At 52.7% G+C, this 21,563-nt stretch overlaps 2 protein-coding genes across 5 annotated transcripts; one reads left to right on the top strand and one right to left on the bottom strand.

The window, feature by feature from the left end:
* Positions 1–7,765, top strand: Gas2l2 (growth arrest specific 2 like 2). Its single transcript, XM_028772477.1, has 6 exons — positions 1–478; positions 1,960–2,201; positions 3,028–3,135; positions 4,150–4,246; positions 4,794–5,046; positions 5,737–7,765. Exons 1-6 carry the CDS (start codon positions 94–96, stop codon positions 7,235–7,237), a joined length of 2,586 nt encoding a protein of 861 aa, XP_028628310.1. The 5' UTR covers positions 1–93; the 3' UTR covers positions 7,238–7,765.
* Positions 7,766–8,100: 335 nt separating this feature from the next.
* On the bottom strand, positions 8,101–19,879 carry Rasl10b (RAS like family 10 member B). Of its 4 annotated transcripts, none has more exons than XM_028772436.1 (4): positions 19,647–19,879; positions 16,213–16,569; positions 11,194–11,318; positions 8,101–10,545 (listed from the first exon to the last, which is right to left on the bottom strand). In XM_028772436.1, the coding sequence occupies exons 2-4, from the start codon at positions 16,426–16,428 to the stop codon at positions 10,275–10,277; spliced, it is 612 nt and encodes a 203-aa protein (XP_028628269.1). In that variant the 5' UTR covers positions 16,429–16,569; positions 19,647–19,879; the 3' UTR covers positions 8,101–10,274. The 4 variants fall into 4 exon arrangements, with proteins under 4 accessions (XP_028628269.1, XP_028628268.1, XP_028628271.1 ...); XM_028772435.1 differs by lacking the exon at positions 19,647–19,879 and adding an exon at positions 19,139–19,326; XM_028772438.1 differs by lacking the exon at positions 19,647–19,879 and adding an exon at positions 18,428–18,945.
* Positions 19,880–21,563: the final 1,684 nt, after the last annotated feature.

Below are 21,563 nucleotides of genomic sequence, written 5' to 3'. Positions count from 1 at the left end.
GGGCCAGGGCCTTGATCTAGCAGGTAGCAGAAGTAAAGAGACAACATTGGGGGACAGGAGTTTCCTCCTTTCTCCCATACTTGAGTTCCAGTCATGTCACAGCATGTGGGAACTGGGAGGAGACCCAGGACCCCAAGGCCTCCTGTGCGCAGCATCCGGTCCTTCAAGTCCAGCGAGCAGTACCTGGAGGCCATGAAGGAAGACCTGGCTGAATGGCTTCGGGATCTGTACGGGCTGGACATTGATGCAGCCAACTTCCTGCGGGTGCTGGAGACTGGCCTGGTGTTGTGCCGGCATGCCAACGCTGTCACGGAGGCTGCTCTGGCCTTCCTGGCTGAGGCACCTGAGCGAGCCCAAAAGATTCCCATGCCTCAGGCCGGGGTTTTCTGCAATGAAGCTGCTCAGCCGGGTACCTTCCAGGCCAGGGACAACATCTCCAACTTCATCCAGTGGTGTCGCAAGGAGATGGGGGTCCAAGGTAACACAGCCATCTCAGACCTTTATATCGGGGCACACATCACTTGGAGGCTTAAGCTAAGTCAGACCTGGGGGTCAGGAGTTGTGGTATTCTAGATTTTCCGTGCGGTAGCTTCTCTTTTAGCACATCAGTTTAGATATTCACCAATGATTAAATCCATGAAGATATATGCATTGCCTCTTCTGTTTCCAGTGCACGCTAGGTACCTAGAACTGAGGAGAATAGGGCCCAGATGCTCAGGAATGCATGATCTAGGAAGGCAGACAGATCAATAGATTCAGACATTACTGCCCAGGGTGATGTGTGCTTCAAAGGCGTGTATATGATGTGGGATCCAGAATGGGAATGGTCAGTCTGATGACGTAGGTGTGGGCGCCAGCAAGGGCAACAGGACGGGGGAGATTTGGGCTAAAGAGAGCAGTCTGGGAGAGGGGATTAACTAGTCAGGGAGCAGCAGCCAAGCACAAGGTAGGTGGGTAATTGGGAGAAGCTGGTCAGCGAACAGGCAGAACTGAAACAGTGGTTCTCAACCTTCCTAATGTTGAGACCCTTTAATACAGATTCCCGTCTGGTGTGACCCCCAGCCACAAAACTATTTTCATTGCTACTTCATAACTGTAAGTTTGCTGTTGTTATATATTGTAATGTAAATATCCGCTATGCAAGATATCTGATAGGTGACCCTCAGGGGTCTCCACCCACGGGTTGAGGACCACTTGACTAAAAGGATGGAGGGAAGCTCAAGGGAGAGGTCTATAGGTAGGGACTCACAGGGCTCAGAGAGCGACAGTTTTTGGCCTTGAACCCAGGAATGGGATTAAGTGTGACACGATTCTTCGGGCCAAAAGTAACTGGGAGGAGACAGGTCAGGTTTGGACTCTGAGCTGATGGAAGGAAGGGAGAGGCTGGGTCAAAGGTTAGGCGAAGCTAAGGGTGTAGCTTATGATGTACATCTTATGTATGGCCGTGAGTTTCATCCCCAGGACCAAACCCCTTAAACAGCTGCTGCTTTCTGTTAAGATAGACTACACCTCTATTTTTCAGATGAACACTGGGGCTCTGGGACTAGCTTCAAGGTCACATAGCCACGGGAGATTCCTGGATTGAGCCTTATAGGGTGGGGTACCCCAAGTCTATAGTCAAGTTAGCCTGATTAATCTAGAGCCGAGTTTAGGGAGTCCGGAAGATGAGTAAGAAGAGAAGAAACTGCTTCCTGCTCCTGAGATCTTCTCATTGGCTAAGTGGGTCGCCGGAGAACCAGACAGGGAGAGCTTTCTGTCCTAGGATAAGCCAGACTCCAAATACTCACCATCTTCTGCAGTTAGCCTAGCTACTTTGTGTGGACTCCTTCTAAGAGCTTCCTCAGCCTGAGATGCTGAGACCCGAGCCGCCCTCCTGTATCCACTACTCCTGGCTTGGGATGGGTTCCAGCGGGGTACTCAAACCACCCGTGTCTCCTTCTCTTCTTTGTCCCACACCAGAGGTGCTGATGTTCGAGACAGAGGACCTGGTGCTACGCAAGAACGTGAAGAGTGTGGTATTGTGTCTGCTGGAGCTGGGTCGCCGCGCTTGGCGCTTCGGTGTGGCGGCTCCCGCCCTGGTGCATCTGGAAGAAGAAATTGACGAGGAGCTGCGGCACGACCTGGCCCTGCCATCGCCGGACCCACCACCGCCCGTACCCCCTGCCCGCAGGCCTTGCCACTTCCACAACCTGGACCAGATGGTGAGGTGCTCGCTATGCCCTCAGGCCGAGCATGTGCCCTGTCTTCTTCTTTCCCAGTCCCCACTGCCCTGCTCCACTCTGAGCCCCACCCCTAACCACACGTGACAGCGGCTATTGCTGCTTACCGCCTTTGCACCGGCCGGGCACTGCACCTCTCATTTGGTCCTGAGAACTGGGTGCCAAGGACATGATATCTTCGCTACCAGTTAACACCCACCGTGTGGCTTTGGGCAAATCATTTAACCTTTCTGATCTTCCATTCACCAGCATGTAGTGTAAGGAGACACAATACCTATTTTCTGGGGCTGTTGTGAAACTTAAGTAACCCAACATGAAGTGCACAGGACAAAGAGTGGGATCCCACCATAGAAGAGCTACTTCCTGAGGCTAGCCCTATTCCCATCACTGGGGAAAATGGGGCTCCGGGAGGGTTCCCCCTTTTTTTCTTTCATTTTTCTTCCCTCCGTTTCCCCATTTCCTCTCTTCTGCTATGCCCTTCTCTTTCTCTTCCTTTGCTGTGTGGCCAAATGTGGTCTCAAACTTACAAGCCCAAGCAATATTTCAGGATGATTCTTTAGCCTGTGATGGATGTTCTACGCTGGTCAGCCCACTGTATCCCACCATCAGCAGGGGAAGTGGACCACAGGAGGCTGTCCCAGGTGTTTTTAAAAGGCTTCCCATTCCTATTTGCCTCTCAGTCCCTAGTCCTGACTTCAGCACCAGCCTGGTGGCACATAGGCACCCCACTTAGCTTGACTCCGTGTGTGAATGGACTTGGGTATTCAGGCGGAGAAGAGAGCCGAGCCTCTGCTGCCACCACCCACAGGTGCAGAGCCTCGTGAGCCATTGCACATGCCCAGTGCAATTCTCCATGGTCAAGATATCTGAGGGGAAGTACAGAGTGGGGGACTCCAACACTCTCATCTTCATCCGGGTAAGTCTGACTTAGGCGGAGAGACATCCAGGGTCAGTGAGATGGGGTTTCTTTTTGTAGAACCGTGACTAAGCCTGAGGGCAAAGTCAGCCATTATATACCCCAAGTCACCAGGCCTTGAGGTGTTTCCTTACCTTGAAAATTTCCAGAAGTTTCCAGCCAAAGTTGACAAGCTCATCCCATCCTCCCCTTGGTGTAGCCAGCACCATCATCCTCCATTACCTCCATCAGAGCTGAGTCCACAGATTGCCCTCAGGCAGAAATAGGGTATATAAAAAAGGTACCCTCACTTTCCCACTCCACAGGATAGGTCAGAGTGAGGGACCCAAGAACCTTTAGTGTTCTGTGTGCAGCCCCAGCCTTGTGAATCCCAAAGCACACCACTCAGACCCTGGAGAGTCCGTAGAGTGAGCAGCATTGCAGGTCTGGCGTGGGCCTCTAGCTAGCCTTTCCCCATGTCTGGCTTCACCTCCTGGAGATGCTCTCTGTTTAGGAATGTGAACAGCAGTTGGGCATAGAGCACACCTGGGAGCAGAGCCAACACCTGAGACACCCCCCCCCAAGACCCCAAGACGATAAATAGTCTTGTGATGTGGGCATGGGCCAGGGACTGCAGCCCCACTTTTGAACGGGGAAATTAAAGTTTAGAAAGTCTGCAGGACCTGTTTCATTACAGAGTGGAGCAGGGCTCCCACTGTCTCTGGCACGCATCACAGGGGTGTGATGGTCCCATACCAATTGCAAGCAGACACATGTGGGAAGCCCTGTATAGCTACAAGAGTGTCCTGGGACCTGGCTAGCAATCCAAATGCTTATGAGATCCCTTGTCCAGTGTGGCTGTGCAACTTCCTGTTTAGCAGTTTGGCCCCATCAGACAAGTGATGTCTGATGCCAGTCATGGGTAAAACTAAAAAGCAAAATATTCTGTCTCCCAATCACACACGTGTGTAAGGGGATATACGGGAATAGGGGAAGCCCTCCACTCAGCTCTCAACCTCACCTTTGCCCCCTCAGATCCTCCGGAGCCACGTGATGGTGCGTGTTGGGGGTGGCTGGGACACGCTGGGCCATTATCTGGATAAACATGACCCCTGCCGGTGCACGTCCCTCTGTGAGTTCCCCAGAAGTTTTTCTCTGTGGGGCTGGTTAGAGAGATATAGACATAGCTCCTAGTTGAGAGATCACTTGTGGAAGGGCAAATAGGCCTGATCTCCCAGGGCTCCACTGTACAGGGATCTGTGGATGGGGACCGAGGGGCAGACATGGCTCAATACTAATAGCAACCACAAGGTGGCGCGCAAGGCACGCAGAAGCAACGTTAGCCAAGCTACATCTCAGTAGAGCTCAGATTTGGCCTTGGAGTCCACACAAGGGGCCTGAAGATTTCCAGTCCTTCTCTAATCTTCATCAGTACCTCAAGTCACTTTGAAGAAGCATACAATTTGGATAAAAGTTGCAGATTGGCAATACCACATAAGTTTTCAGTGAATCCTGCTGTTGGGCTCTCTGGCCAGACTGTGTCCCCTGAGTCCCTTTCTAGAAACAGGGGCTGCCGCTGTAGGGAGAATAAAGAGAATTTGACAGGGTAGAACAATGCATTTCATAAACAGGAATTGAACTCTTCTTTCTTCTGCTTTCTCTGGGGCCCATTGTGGTAGCCCACAAACCAGGCAGCTTCCTGAAACCTCCAGGACCACCGGTGCAGCATGAAGTGAAGGTACAGGATGGACCCTCACAGCCACAGCCAACAATGACCATCAGCCGCTCACAGAGCCCACTGCCTCCAGTGGACTGGAAGATGTACACCTCTTCCAGCCGAAAACTGAGACCTCCTACCCCCTCTTCTCCTGGACTCCGTAGTGAATCCCCAGTGAAGGCCAGAACCCTCAGAGAGATGGCTCCACTCCTAAGGTACAAGAGAGGGACATGGAAGTGTCCCCCCATAAGTCTATTCTCGGTGCATCATCCCCCAAGATAAAGGGAACAATGTTTTATCCCAACAAAAAAGTCACACAAGCCAGATATGATGGCACATGCCTGGAGTCCTAACATTCAGGCAGCCAAGGCAGGAGGATTGTGAATTTGGGCCCTTCCCAGGCCACTTCAGGAGGCCATATCACAAAAAGTAACACATAGCCCAGAGGGACAATGCTCCCCCAGTATGCACAAGGCCTTGAACTCTACACCCCAGGGCTGTAGAACAAGACAAGGCTTCAGATGTTTGCAATCAAAACAGCACCCAGGACTTAAGGATCATCTAGTTGCTCCAAAAACCTACCCATCTTGTAGATGAGGGGGCTGAGGCCATATTCAGTATTCTTCCATTTCATGATAAAGCTAAGACTGAGACCTACCCCGAGTATGGGTAACTTCTGATTATCAGTCTTCTGGCCCAGAATTCTCCCTTGAGTGATCTGAAGTCCCTTTCTATCTGGTGTGATGGGAACAAGGATACCCAAGCTGCTAGAATGGCTACATAGGGGCCTCTAGGTCTGTCCCAGAGAAGAACACTGGGTCTCTAAGCCCCCCCCATAGTGTTCCCATGGGAAATGCCTCTGATTGTCCTGAGTCCCTTTCAAGCCTGATTTTTTTCCTTTTCAGGCCCCAAGAGAAATCAATGACTCCATCGCAGAGGGTGTCGTCACCTGGTCCCCAATTCTCATCTACTTGTAGGGGACCAGACCTACAGAGTATCCCGTCAGAGAAGAGAGCGTACAGATGCCCAGGTGAACTGCCCAGGGGAAGGACTCCCACGTCTTGGGTTCACAAGGAAGCAGACAGTCGAGGAACACACACCAAGGCTCCCACACCCCAGAGTCTCCAAATCCCTGAAGCCATCAGTAAAAGAACATCAGCAAGAGGACCATCTCCCCCACCTCGATCCTCCAGCCTGGCCAATCTTCACACTCTCTGGCTCCTGCACCGGGGTGCCTCCCCACAGCTCAGTGAGCCCGTGTCTGTTCAGCCCTCATCCCCCGGCAAAGAGCTCACCAAGATTCCTATCCGGCTGTCCCCTGCCCAACCCCCAACTCCAGGAAGAAGCTCTTTGGGTACTAAAGGTGGAGGCTCCATGGAGAGAGGCTCTGTCTCATCAAGGGCCCTCGCAGGGAACCTGGATAGATCCACACATGGGCATCACTCCGTGGAAGCAAGCGAGGACCACCAGACAGACATCCAGATTCCCTCAGAGACTGAAGATCCCAGGAGCTTGGGTACACAGAAGTGGAAAAAGAGGTACACCTCTCTGACCCCGGGCAGGACCAGAGAGCAAGCCCTCTATGAAAACCTTAAAGAGAAGGTTGTGGCCAACATGAAACTGCTGGAGGTGGGGGCTGCCTGTACTCAGGGTACAAAGTCTCAAGCCATCCCTCGGAGTGGGGTCTATGTTCCCAGTCTGGGTGGGAGGTGGCCTGAGCCTGGAGGTCCTTATGATAAAGTCATCCAGGAATTGGTTCAGGGTCCCCTACCCCTCCTTAAAGTGAATCTGAAAGCCTGGAAGGTAGGATCTGGATGCCCTCCTAGGCCAATTGTGGATCCAGGAAGCCCCAAAGAGGTACTAGGTTCCAGAGAGACAGGGACAAGAATAAAGGCAAGCCCAAGTGTTGAGGGCACCACAGTGAGGACCATGTCACCTGCAAGAGGGCAGGACTGCTCAACCCCGCCTATGCCTGCCAACCTGGAGGCTCCCACACATCCATGCTCAGACCCTAGTTCTGACAAAGCCAAGGTATGTCTGGGCAAGGGTAAGAGAACTCTCCGGAAGCCTCAGAAGGTCCCATCCATTTACAAGCTGAAGCTGAGACCCAGAATCCGGCCCCGTAAAGACCATAGGCCTGAAAAGAGACCTTCCAGAATTCCCAAGCCACTGGCCTATCCCTGCCTGGGTCCAGCCAGGACAGCTCCTGGAAGCAGGGTATTAAAAGCTACATTGGGTGGCAAGGGAGGGGGCACCTGCCAGGTGAATGGAGCAGGTAAAAAGAAGGAGGAGAAAAAGAAAGAAGCCAGCATCTCATTGGAGAGCAGCATCCAGCCTTCAGAGAGCCATGAGCCTCTGCAATTTGGTGGAACCCCACTTCCACCTGAGGAAGAATCCTGGGTCTGAAGATCCCTCAGATAGGAAAGGGCACAGCAAAACCTATGCAGTGCAGTCAGTGTATGTGTGAGAAAGTACAGTCCCTCACTCAGTACAGTGTCTTGGCCAGTAATAGGCCTGAAGACCACAATCATTGCGCAGAAGGGCAGCCCATACCTCCTATCGCAAGCCAGCATCAAACCAGGGGTAATAGCCCATCTTATCGTCGCTACCAAGAACAGCTCCTCAGCCTCGGGACGTTTCCACAGCTGTAAGTTATTAAACACACGTGGGTCTGTCTTTGAGCCTCAGCTTTTTGGATCTTTTCCCTAAGACTGTTGAAGTGTAGAGCTGTGCAAATTCAAACCTCATCTCTGCTGGAGGCGATGGGGGCAAAGTGGGGTGAGCTGTCAGCAACCCAGGCTTCCTCATCAGGTCCTGGTGCTCATGACCTTGGACAGCGACAAAGACAGTGCCGCACAGGTTCCCAAAGGCTGGCCACCCTTGAACTTCAAAGATTTGTCCCTGGTTCTGCGAACAGGGATGGCTCAGGATGACAGCAGGCTCATTGATGGTCTAAGAAGCTATGGTTATGAGGCCCCAAATTTGACCTGACTGGGAGGAAGATGTTGAAGCAGTTAGGACTGAGTCTTGTAGGCATCTTCGAAGGCAGATGGTACCCTCTGTGTGACTGCAATCAGCTGGAGGGAAAGGAGTCACACCCAGAACCCTTTCCTTTGGGCTTTTGATTGGTCCCGAGCTTTTGAGTAAGGAGCACCACTCTTTCCACATAGCCTGAACACATATGTGCACACACACACACACACACACACACACTGCTGGACTGCTGGGACCCACTCCTCCTTCCACGAGCAATAGAGCTGACACTGAAGTAGAGAAACGAGGGAAAACACTCCCTGATTTTTAATCTGACTTTCAATAACAGCTCAGTGGGTGTCACACACACACTTCCAGATCCTGTGTGGGAAACCCTGGTTGGGGTGGGGAAGGACAGAGACTCAGAATGGGGGTGGAGGGACCTGAAATCCAAGACCTGGGGTGAAGAGGAAAGGGTGAGTGGGCTACATTCCAATGACTCCCCAGTGGAGGCAAGCCAGAGGTCTGGGTCCCCCACCCTCACCTCGAGTGCTCCAGAATTGGGGGGGGGTGATTGGGCACATGGGAGTCTGTCATCTTTACCCCACACCCCGAGGAACCAGTGGTGGGGCTGCAGGAGGGGAAAGTGGGCATGCCTCCTCCTTACCCTCCCAGCCACTCTGAAGTGTGGGGAAGGGGAGCCACCGCCTCTGTTTCAGAGGGAGGCTCAGAGAGGGCAAATTGCTGGCCCAAATTTGTGCAGAACAGCAAGGATTAGAACCCAGAATGCTGGGCTACCCAATGTGAGGGCTGTTGTTGTTGTACTGCAGTGCCCCTGCTCGGCAGAGGGAGTGAGACTCAGTAGGGAAGCAAAAGAGAGAATCATAGATTCCCTCCCACACGGGAACACTATCCCCATCCCACCCCTGCCCCCAGACTCCTCCCCATCACCTCTCTGGGTACCTGATTTCCTGGTCTGTGCACTGTAGCCTTGACAAAGGCTATGTACCCCTATGTTACCCCTCTTGACAAAGGGTTCTTATTATGCTCCCAACTGGACCAGGGCGAGGTTGAGGGTTCAGCCTCAGAAACTTTCTTTGGCCGGGGCAGGGGACATGGAATCACGTCTTCCTCCCTCCCTCCAAGTCCCCAAGCAATCCCTCGGGCCATTCCTGGAAATCTCCATTATTATTATTTCTAAATCGGTACAAAACTGACAGTGATCAGCTCCGGTGACGAGAGGTAGAAACCCGGCCAGGCAGCCGGGGAAAATGGGGTGGGTGAGTTAGGGCATAGGGCCAACCTGGTGTTGGGATAAGGGGTCAGTCAGATCCTGAGGGCCTCTACTATGGGTGGAGATGCCTGCCTATCTCTCCCAGGCACAACTCTCTCATCCTTATTCTCTTCCTGGTTCTGCCTCTACACAGACTGATCAAGACAACCTGAGACCTGATGGAGGCAGTCTTAGGCCATTGGACTGAGGTGGGACTGGGACACAGAATCATCAGTAGCATAACGTGACCCCCCCCCTCCCGGGCACCATCTCCCCCACCACCACATTCCCCCAACGTAGCAACCCATCCTAGTGCAGGAGATAACAGAGAAGTGGGACCTAGCATCACGGAGAGAAAGGGATCCTTTGAGGAGTTTCCTCTCCACACTGTCAAACAAAACAAAAAGAATTTTAGCCCGGGGGCAATCTGGCTTTGGGGTTAGGAGGGGCGAGGGGCACCCGGCAGGGACCATTGAGTTAAGGCTGGAAGGTAGGTGGTTGCGTCTCTGGGGGCTGCTGGGCAGGGAGGTCTCCCTGGATGAGGGAGAGCTCAGCCTTCTCTCCCTGACGGCTGTCGAACCTCAGCCCTCGGACCCCTTCGGTCCTTGGGACACTCGCATCTCTCTGCCCTGTGCCGGTGGTGCTGCCGGGGAGAAGGCCTGGCATCAAAAACCTGCCAGGATCCGCGACAAGGGGACGGACGAAATGAGAGCCCTGTGAGCGGAGCTGGGGAGCAGGGAGAAACACTGGAGGGTAGATAGGACAAATGAGGACTGACAGACACTTGAGAGGACAGACATTGGAAAAGAGGACGTGGGGTAAAGACGGACACACTGTGGGGAAGATGAGCAGGGGCCCGGCCAAGACAGCACCTCCTCACCCCACCCTCCATTTTACACGGTCACCCCTTGGCCCACAGGTTGTGGCCCCTTCTAGGGACGGGCACTACACTACAGCACTGAAGGTGGCTGGCCCAGGGAGACCCAGGTGGGAGGGGAGGACTGGGGAGTGGCGGGGAGGCTCCCTCTCGCCCTCTGATTCTCGTGGGGAGGTGTGTGGCTGTAGGGGTGCTTCAGGCCCGGAGCCCAGAGTTCTCCTCCGGGGGTTCCCTGCTCTGGCCCTGGTGTCCCGCGGGAGGCTGGCCCCGCCCTGCCCTCCCTTTCGCTGGGACAGTGCTGCTGCAGGGCGCACGCGGCGTCACATGATGGCGCAGCGGTTGCGGCGCAGCGCGCCCTGGAAGCGCAGGGCAGCGTGCACGTGTTTGCAGCGGGCGCAGCCCACACTCTTGAGCAGCTCGCTGAAGAGCAGCAGGATGTGCCAGTTGTACTTGGCCGAGCACTCCACGTAGCCGCACTTCCAGGTCTTGCGCACCAAGTGCGACACGTTCCAGCGTGGAATCACGCGTCCGCGTTGCAGGTCGCGCTTGTTGCCCACGATGATGATGGGCGTCTCCGAGGTGCCGATCACCCTGTGGGTTAAGGCAGAAATTTGGGGGCGTTGCCAGTCTCGCAACCACTGGGCTCCGCGCTAGCCTGTGCTCTGTTCTAGGTGCAGCCCCAACCCCTTGAGGAAGGTTACATCTTTAAAGAACACATCCAAAAAAGTCGATACTATTGTTCTGCCTATTTTACAGACAAAAATACTGAGACTTATATGTCAAAACTGATCCGCGGCCATGCACTCCCAGCCCCTGCTCTTCACTATTAGTGTAGCCAAGTCATAAGTCAGGTCCCAAAATGAGTCAACAGAAGTGGGGTAAGTGACCCACACCTGAAATTACAGCATTCGGGAGGCCTGAGGCAGGGGGATTTTGAGTTCAAAACCACCCTAGCAACATAGTGAAACCCTGTCAAAAAAGAAAGAAAGAGAGAGAGAGAGAGAGAGAGAGAGAGAGAGAGAGAGAGAGAGAAAGGAAGGAAGGAAGGAAGGAAGGAAGGAAGGAAGGAAGGAAGGAAGGAAGGGGGGGGGGAATGGGGACTCATGGGAACCAGAAAACTCAGTACATTTCTCCTATGACCCGTCCTCCAGAGCCCCCGTCCGTGTTCATCCGTTTTTTGGAGACAGGCTGGCATTAGGGCATCCACTGAGGTAGCAATAGATTGTCACAGCTCCTCACCTCGTCTCCAGGATCTGCTGACGGATAGTCTTGACGTACTCAAAGCTGTCAAAGCAGCAGATGTCATAGACCAGGATGTAGGCGTGGACGCTTCGGAGTCCCCTGCAGCAGGCATCTGCCCACTCCTGCAACACCCCCGGGGCCAGTACCACAGTCAGAGCAGCCGTGAGACCTCCCAGCCTCCAGCCACCCTGTCAAACGGACACCAAACTGGTCCTTTCTACCCTCCACCCCCACCCCCCAGAAGACTAGGCCCTGGGAACACAGGCACTCAGAGCTGTAACTCCCCCTCCCCTGTCAGATAGAGCAAGCCACAAGCTGGCTGTTTTCCTGGCCTATCACACTATCTTGTACGGATCTGGAGGTTGGATCTGTCTGATCCATCCATCCAGTCCTTTGTTCAAAGTGCATTTATAAATTCCCCCAAGAGCACAGGCCTGAGTGGTTGTACCTACTGTAATAATATCTTCTGAGGCTTAGCCGAAGCTCTGATTTACCACTTTTCCTGCAAGCAGGGGACTGTGCCCACCATCTCCTGTGTCTGAGGCCATGGATTATACCTGGTTACAACTATCCTATTTCTGGTTCTCACAATTACAGTGAACACCCAAGAGGGTTAGGACCCGGTTCTTTTCATTTTACACACTCCCTCCTTCTGTCCCTTGTTTAGTGAACCTTTAGCGTTTTAACAGCCACAACGGCTCCAGTAAGCTCTCTCCATGGTGCTGAACCCCACAGCCCCCGCAAGCCAAGTAAGTCCTATCCCCAACACAGCCCTCAGGTTGCTGTCTGATGCAAGCATGAAAAAAAGACTGAAACTGGATGCATAAGGAGGTGGGGTAGGGGAGAGACACAGAACTCTTGATCCTCCTGCCTCTGCCTTTCAAATGCTGGGATCACAAGCATGCATCACCACGCCTGGCTTGACTATTTGAGCATTTTAAAATATTTTTGTCTGAGAGAATTTCTCATAGAGGGGCTCGTGGAGCTGAAGCTCAAGATGAATGGGCCCATGGAAAGGCTAAATGTGTTAACGAGAAGGTTCCCTAAGAGATTAATTAGCTAGTTAGTCTGCCAACAGATGTAATTGCAAAAGTCTGTTCAGGAAGGCAGCGTGCAGAAAGGGGGGTCCCCGAAGCTTTGGGGCAGAGACCTTCAGAGGCAAAGGAAAACAGGGCCTCCTCTCATGAGGTCCAGAGACAAGACTAGAAGGGGAGGAAAGGGATGCACTACAGTCGCAAAGTATGGCCTGACATGCCTGAGGCCCTGGGCTGCACCTCCAGTACACACAAAAGGAAGTCCAGAAGAAGGCAGAGACACGTCTCTGGGCCCAGCTGCATGGTCAGGTAAGAGCTTCAGCTGAGGTAGACGGGACAGACTTGGGTGGCAGCTGTGCAGTGTGGAGTTGGAAGAGGCGCCAACTCAAAGGCTCGGGAGATGCTGCAGTGGGTATCTCTGGGGAGATGATGTGGCATCTTTGTGCTGAGGTTTTAAGTTTTGGTGCAGAGGCAGGATACAGAGGACAGATCTAAGAATGGAGAAAATCACAAAACTGTTTCCTCCTGGTCCAGAAAACACTGTTCAGTGGGACACCCATTACCTTGGCATGGGGGGTGGGGAGGGCAGGGGCCTGCATGCCTATGCAAATCCTCTCTCACCCCACATGGGGCATGGAGATCCCTAGAAGAGGGAGAGATAGGTTCCATGCTGTAAGCTCTCTTCTGGGCTGCCAGAGAGCAGCTGCCAGACTTTGAGAGTGACAGTCCCACCCCTCCTCCAACACACTGCCTCCTCAAGGGGACCCCAGGATGCCTCCCACTCACTCCTCTCAGGAGGCTATGAAAAGGGAACAAGCAGAAAGCTCCAGATTGGCTAGGCTGTCCCTCTACTCCTTAACTGAAGGGAGGAACAGAGAAAGCTCAGCCTTCCTGCCAGTATGTTCCACATAGGGTTCTAATTTGTTCCCTTGGAGGTCATCTTTGGACTGTACTAAGTCAGAGGATGGAATAAACATACAGCCCAGTGGTAAGGAATGGGCTTCATGCACAGAGCCCTGGGTTCAGCCCCCAGCTGACAAAGACAGAGACAGAGGAGGAAAAGCAGAACTTGAGTACAGCTGCAGGGTCTCAGTCGCCTGGCCTCAGCCATGAGTTCTTGGGCATCTCCTTTGGCAGTTTGCATGTACCCTCTAACTTCAGCTTCCTGCCCTGGAGGAGAAGGTACTGTGGAAGGTAACAGTCTTAGACTCAAGCATGTATTACTCCATTTCTAGAAAGTGGCCATCAAGATTCTTAAGGTTTATACTTGATAGTAACATTGTGGTGCACACCTTTAATCCCAGCACTTGGGAGGCAGAGGCAGGCGAATTTCTGAGTTGGAGGCCAGCCTGGTCTACAGAGTGAGTTCCAGGACATCAGGAGCTATGTATGTAGAGAGATCCTATCTCAAAAACAAACAAACAAACAAACAAACAAACAAAAAGAAGAGGAGGAGGAGGAGGAGGAGGAGGAGGAGGAGGAGGAGGAATCACACAAACATGATACTGCATGGGAAATGGAGGCTGGAGGTTTAGGTGTTCAAGGTCATCCTTGGCTATAGAAAAATGTTTTGGGTCAGTTTGAGCTAAATGAGACCTTGACTCAAAAATAAAAGCAAACTCCCCAAATAAGAAGAACCCAAAACAGGCAAATGATATTAGTAGTTCTCAAGGAAAAAAAAAACCAGAAACATGTAAGAAAGTCTTAAATATATAGAAAAATGTACTTCAATCACATTCAGGAGTGTAAATCAGGGATCACACTGGGAACACCCTCTCTCACATTCCAGAGCAGCGGTTCTCAGCCGTCCTAAGCCTGCAGCCCCTCAGTACAATGTCTCATGTTGTGGCGACTCCCAACCATTACATTGTCTTGTTGTTACTTCAGAACTGTAATTTTGCTACTGTTATGAATCATGACTGATATTCAGGATATCTGATATGTGACTCTCCCACAACCCGTAACTGAGAACAGCTACTCTAGTGTTGAAAATGGTAAAGTTTTATAAGACACAAGACTTTTAGAGAAGGGTCTACTGGAGATACCTTTCAAATCCTGTCCATTCCAGTAACTGATCCTGTAAATATAGTGACTTATGTGCAAACTCTGACTTGTGCAAAGGCTGTTTATTCATTTGGCACTGACCCAACTGGTATAAGACTGGAAACCACCCAGTTGTCCAATAAGAGAAGAAACCTTTGCAGTGGAGAATGATGGTGTCCTCCAGATTGGGACAGGGATAGTAGCTTTAGTTGTAATTTTAAGTGTAGTGTCACACACCTTTAACCCCACAATCGGGAGATAGAAGCAGATGGATCTCTTTGAGCCTGGTCTACATAGTTAGTTCCAGGACATCCAGGGCTACATAGAAAGACACAGTCTCAAAAACAAAACAACAACTATCATCCCAAACCACCACAAAACCAAAACCAATAAAAAACAAATGGTAAGTTGAAGAAGCACTGGCCAGGCTTGGAGGTGCATGCCTGTTATCTTGGCTACTCTGAAGACTATGAAAGAGGATTTCAGGTTCAAGGCCAGCCTAAGCAACAGAGAAAGATCTTGCCTCTGAATAGAAACAAGGTAGAAGCCTTGGCATGTAGCTGAATGGAGACCCTGGGTTCTATCCTAGGCATCAAGCAACAACCAAACAAGACACAGAACATTGCGGGTTTTATTTTTTACGTAAAAAGGGGGAGATGAAATGAGAACGCAGTTTCTTACTTGAGTGTCAACAAAAGATCAGAGACACTGGCTAGGGAGAGTAAGCAGAGGGTGAAGGAGCAGCGGCAGGGCACACTGCTCTAGGCCACAGTTCAGGCATTTCAACTGCATCTTGCCTGTTCTAAAATTAGTAAAGATAAATACACAACTGAACGTAAAAACAGTAACTTGGGCTTGGAGCCAGGTTTCATCAACGTTTCCACGTGGGAAGCAGAAGGCTCTGGCCTGGGACTCACTGCCCTGACCTCTCAGGCACACTGCAGCTCGTGCTCACATGCTCGGATCAGGCTCCAGTATTTACAACAGGATAGATGGGAAGCCCTCCTGTTGGGGCTGCTCAGACTCTGCTGGGCTCCAGCAGGCCCCAGCCTGAGATGGCTGAATTTTCTGTTACAACTAGCCAGAGTCTCTCCATACTCTGGCCAGAGGACTCTGCAGTGAGTAAAACACATCTGGGACCTCAGTTTCCCCTGCAGTCAACTTTCTCCCAAGCCAAAGGCAGAGAGAGAGGTGTAGAGGTCCTGGTTCTAAAAGCTGGGAGAAGGTGCCTGGGAGTGAGGGTTGCAGGTAATGGGGGCCTTTACATTTTAACTGCAGGGGGACTAGAAGCAGTCCTGAGGCTGGGGAACAGGGTACCTGGAAGAAAAGGTCCTTGGGCAAGAGATCTATCTGGGGTCTCCAGAGCTGCTGAGAACACTCCTCAGGTCTCTGTCCTGCTAACCCTTCTACAGAAGACAACGAGAGCATGAGGCCGTGGCAGGCAGAGCTGAGTATGAACAGGCAGTTAGTGTTCTCTGCTCTCCTCTGCTCCCCTCTGCTCCTCTCTGCTCCTCTCTCCCTGCCCCTGCTTTGTTGAGACATCGCCTTCTGTAACCCTCGTACTCCCAAGTGGGTTAGACCCTTCCAACCAGCGCTGCTTCCGCTCCCTCATCTCCTTCAAAGGCAACATTCATTACATTGTCTAATAGCTGCCTGTTATATTAGTCTTTTCTCACCAGACTATGAGTTCCTTGAAAGCAAATTTCCATATCTGATTTTGCTGACCATTCGGTCCCGGTGCCCAGTGCAGGGCCTGACACACATTAAACACTCATCAGACATCTTCTGAATTCACTAGCACACAAATGGAGCACCTTCTTGCAATGGCTTTAAGGAGGGAGGCCCAGAGTATAGTGTAGAGCTCCTGACTGTGCGGCCAGAGCTGGGGAGGTAGAGTGTAGCCTCCCCTTCCCCGCTGCCTGCTGCCGAGGGAGCTTACCTGTAGTGTGTTGACTGGGAAGGCGCTGATGGGTGGGAAGTCCAGGATCTGCAGGTCGTGTACATGGCCATTCATGACCACAGCAGGCAGGTAGAGGCGGCGGGTGGTGGTGGGCACACAGACCTCGCTGAACTCGTTGTATAAGAATTGGCGCACGATGGCACTCTTGCCTACACCTCGCGCCCCCAGCACGGCCACCCGGTAGGTGGAGACCATGCCTCCCGCCCCACTCCGCCACCGTGTCCTTGCCTGGGGCTCCTCCGGGCTGCATATTCCAGGGGCTGGGGGCTCAGCCACCGTCAGGACCAACCATTGCTCCCTCTGCTTGCCTCTGGCCCTCTGTGGCCACCACCTAGACTGGGGGACAAGAGATGTGGGGGCGTGGCTCAGTGCTCTGGCTCATCCCTGAACCTGTGCTGAACTTTCCCACCACTGCGTCTTTGCTGAAGCTACCATTGCCACTTGGAAAGCCCCCCCCCATCTCAATCTATCCCCAAGTTCTTCACCTTTCTTATCCACTCTTTTTGCAACCCTTGGTTCTTCACCGGGTCTGATTCCCCTCAACCAAAGCATACTTCTCCGCATAGCAAAGAGAAAGCACTAGACTTGGATTTAAATTCCAGTCCCAGCCCCAAGCCTGGAACAAACATCAGCTCCTCCCCATCTCATCCCGGAAGAACAAACGCATTTTAGTGGAGGCCCTCTTGGCATCCTCAGGGGAGGAAACTCCTTTTTATACACAACCGCTCTCATATTCTGGACATCTTAATTTTGAGACTCTCGGGAGATAAGGGCCCACAGCAGCTTCGGGTTACCAAGATGACCTAAAATGCCCCCAGCATTTCCCAAAGTCCCACTGAACTAGATGACTGCATTGACTCTAGAGAGTAATACATTAGAGCACTGGCGCTAGCCTGCCCACACAGTTATCCTTGGTCAATACAATACCCCTGAGGGAGAAGTATTCCTATTTGCACTTCAGAGAAGTTCCGTGTGCTCCAAAGCACACAGCCAGGAACCTCAGCTACTTTCCACGGGTTGCAGTGCTTATCAAGTTTAAGCTTAGTGAGTCTAAACAGTGACAGGCTAAAAGCTTGGAGCTCAGAGGGCCTGGCAGCACACAGCTGCTGCCCAGGAAGGGGCTGGACTCTGCTCACTCAGTTCCTGTTACTTTTAGAGCTTGAGCACATAGCCCAGCTTTGATGATTTTTAGCTGTAGGTCTGTGGGTAAAACATCTGCTTTGGGGTCATGCCCTGCACATGTGCAGAGCGGAACCAATAACCTCCAAGACAAGCTCGGTAAATCTCTTAGCTAGAAGGAAAAAACCTTCCTCCTGGGTTGAATGATGAGCTCCCTAACCCCTTAGTAAGTTGGTGTAGAGAGGTGGTTTACTGGGCTCTGATGGTTTTCATCATGTCATGGTGTGTGTGTGTGTGTGTGTGTGTGTGTGTGTGTGTGTGTGTGTTTGGCAGAAGCATGTTCTTTTCATATATGCATGGTTCATAGCTGAATGCCACCCCCACCCCAGGCTGTCCTGGTTCACAACACTCAATCTATGATTACGTATGTGTGCACAATGGTAAATAAAGGACAGGGTTTGGAGCAAGAACCGCCAAGGTTTGATGCCCAGCTCTGCCATTTACCTAAAGGATGACCTTGGCCAAGAAACTTCACAGTATTGTGAGGCTGTCCATGGAAAGCTCAGTGCCTGGCACAGAGTAGCTTTTGCAATGAACAGTGGCTACTGGTCATCTAAGGTTTTCCCAGATGCTCAGTTGAACCTCCTAGCAATCTAGGAATGGATCACTATCTACAGTAGCATGGACTCATGAACTTGTAGTGTGTGTGCCTGGCATGCATGTATGTGATCCCTTTCATTTTACTGAAGAACAAAATCCATCGCCAACAAATCAAGACCCAGAGACTTGAGAAGGAAGCCGCCTTAGCTAAGCCTAGGACTCTAACCTCATCTGTGCCTCATGCATGTCCCTCCCCAACAGGTGCTCATCTGAGCCTGCTCCCAACCGAGACAAACTAACCCTCCCACCACGTATATCCCTTCAGGTCCTTAGGCCTCTGGGGCATCCCTGGATGCTGCCAGCTTGGCAAAGAGACTCAGCTGGGTTAATTACATAACGGCACAAGCAGGTGGGGATGGGGGAGTCCTGGGCAGTACAAGAAGGCAAAGAGCAAGAGAGAAGAATGTGGACTCACTCTGGGTGTGGTGAGGTTTCAGGATGTACCCTACCTGCAGATTCTCAAGCCCCAAAACCAACTCTTTCTGAGTAGTAGCAGAAGCGAAAACCAGGTACAGTCTGGGTGTCAGAAAGTGGGTACAAGAACAGCCCCCCTATGGACCAGCCAGCCTCTGGAACTACCAGGCCTAAGTGTGGTCCTGTCCCCAACTCACGGGACAGATGCCCCTTCAGTTCTTCCCAGGCACAGGTCCTGGCTCTAAGCGGTTTACTAAGCCCACATGCCTGGTTATGTGGGGGTGAAAGGTCCGTCCCAGGAAGCAGGGCCCAGGCCCCCTGAGCTTCCCCAGGGCCTGCATTCTGCAGTGAGTCTGCAGACAGCTCCCGGCAAGAGACAGGGGTCACAGACTCGGGCCACAGTCTCTTTCTAGTCCCTTCCCCGGCCTGGGCACCTTGGGTCTCTACCTCACACTGGGGAGCTCGGGGGTTCTGAGGATCCTAAAGGCCGGGTCATACGTCCTCGGGTGGTGTGTCCCTACCACGTCCGCGTGGGGGTGGGGGCGCCGGCGGATGCCGGGCTCCCAATGACCCGATCGGTGACAGGTGTGGGGGCTGCAGGAGCCCCGTTGGCTGCCCACCCCAACTCCACTCCCGCGGACGCTAGCCCGCCGCCCCCTCCCCGGGTTGCCCCTCACCCCGCGGTCGCCCCGCTCCTCCTCCTCCCGCTTACCCAGGGCTGTCCCGGCTGCCTGCCCCCTGCCCTGGCCCGCGCGGCCGCGCTCCCCCCGGGCTCTGGCGCTGCCTTGGGCTCCCCCGCCCGGGGGGAGTATGAGGGGCGCCGCCCGCGGCCCGGGCGCGGCGGGCTGGGGCGCGGGGGGCCGCAGCACCGAGGGTCGCTCAGCTGCTCGCCCTGCGGAGCGCGCCGCCCCACTCGCGCTGGCGGAGGGGGAGGCGGGTGCGGGGGGTTCCGCTGGGTCCCCGAGCCCGACGGATTCACTGGGGCGCCGCGGGACCAGTTCCCCAATCCCTAACCTCGACCTTCATTCCTCCCCTACGCCCCAGGCCCCCGCGACTCTCCCCTGGGAGAATGTAGCTCGAGCCTAGACGAATTGGGGGCGGGGATGAGAAAGGCCCTGGAGCCTCTGCCTTCATTGCGACTCCCTTCCCTCACAGCCTCGCACCCTGCCCTCCGCAGGGCTCTTCCCCTCCTCCCCACGCTCTGTCCTTCTGACCCTTACCGATACAGTCAGTCAGTGACTGGCAGATGCCCAGCGTGTGTCCTGCCCTGGGTGCTGGCATCCAGATTCTTGCTTTTCCAACACTGAAGGACGGAATAGAGGGTGGTCACTCTCACCCTTCACTGCGGCAGGGAACAGCAGGCCAGGCTAGCGCCAAGCAAAGCTGGTACCCTGCCAAAGCATGACCTCCACTCCTCTAAGGCTGCGGATCCCTCTCCTCTGGGAGATCCCAGCTGGGCTTGAGGGCTCAGTTCCTCTTGTATGTAATATAAAATAGTCCTCACCAACATATTTTTATCAGTAGGTAACATCCCAATGTGGTAAGAGCTTTGCCTAAATCCTCAAGTTAAATCCCCAGAACATTCCATGAAGGAGATTGTTTCCCCCATTTTACAGATGAGATCACTGAGGCTGAGACAGGGTGAGTAACTCCTCTTATTTAAAATGCAAAATGGAATACTAAGGCTGTGTCACTAGCAGGGCAGCTATGCTTTGGAAAAGCTCAGCAGAGGGTTCACATAGTTCAGTGGAGAGGCCAAAGATAAATCCCTGTGTGAAGTCAAAAGGTGTCTTGGAGGGCAAATCAGGTGGGGCACTTTAGAGAGGTCAGCTGGGGCTGGGAGCAATTGTAGGGTCTTTGAGAGTCCAGAGACCTAACAGAATGCTTCAGGCTGGAAGAATGGGGTCAGAAGAGGCTAAGAGAGGTTGCGACCTTCTTGACCTCTTCCTGTTCCCCTAAAAGGCTCTCAAAGATCATTTTAGTTACTTTTCTTGTTGGTGTGGCAAGAACCTGACAAAAGTGACTTAATTTGGGCTCATTGCAATAGACACAGTCTATTGTGGCCAGAAGGCAAAGTGGTGGTCATATGAAGTCCCTGACGCAGTACACACAGCCTGCAGCCTAGAAGCAGAGGCGCACGCTAGTGTTAAGCTCAAATTTCAGTTTCCCCTTTTGCCTTTTTAGTTAGTCCGTGGGCTGGTGCTGCCTAAGACTCAAGTGGAGTACCCCCTTCAGTTAAACTTCTCTGGAAACACACTAACTGATATGCCCAAAGATGTGTTTCCTAGATGACTTCAACTCTGGTGAAGTTGACAAGGAAGATTAGCTCTCCCAGACCCAAGCCAGGAGTGTCCTCAGTCCTATACTGGGTGGACAGGAGCCTCTGAAGCATTGCACCACCGCTGGGCATTCAGTGCCTCTAGGGTGATGGGGAGAAACAGGCCTGGTATCCAGGCACCAAGGGCCTGAATCCTCACCAAATGGGACTGAATCCTCACCAAAGCTATTACCATGGGTTCCAGCTAACTCACAGAGCCCACTTCCCTTCTCCCTTTGGACTCTGTTTTGGGCATTTTCCCAACTTTTGCCCCCAGAAAGCATGGTGGTCTGGTGCTTCCCAGTCAAGACAGCCACATACTTGATTCCAGTCTTGCCCTGGACTGTGTGACTGAGGCAAGAAACCTGTGCCAGTTGAAATAGATTCCAGTCCTTTCCATCACTGGTGCAGGCAGGACCTAAATGAACCATGGTGTGTGAAGTCTTCACAGTACCTGGCATGGAGCCCCAGTGTGTGGTCATCTCTCTCAGGATGAACAGCACTGTGGGAAAGGATCTCCATTTATTCTAGGTGGGCCCAAGAGTTGCAATGTGGGTTGGAGAAGGGTCGGAACTAACACTGAAACAAGATTAGAACAGCAGAGGTCAGGGTACCTCTCAGAGGACCACTTTGGGGCTGTGTGGGAATCAGATGTGACTGGACCCAAGGAATTCCTGAGGAGTCACTGATATCTTCTTAGCTTGATTAAATCATTCAGGACACTCTCTGCATTCAAAAATCTTTCACCCTCATCTTGCATGAGGATACTGGTTTTCTGTTATTCCCCCAGGACATAGGTCCATTTCAGCTTGAAGGGGAC

Source organism: Grammomys surdaster, unplaced genomic scaffold, assembly GCF_004785775.1.
Source record: "Grammomys surdaster isolate TR1022 unplaced genomic scaffold, NIH_TR_1.0 213, whole genome shotgun sequence".
NCBI lineage: Eukaryota > Metazoa > Chordata > Mammalia > Rodentia > Muridae > Grammomys > Grammomys surdaster.
Note: the sequence above shows the minus strand (reverse complement) of the source record. Positions and strands in the feature narration are given on the sequence as shown.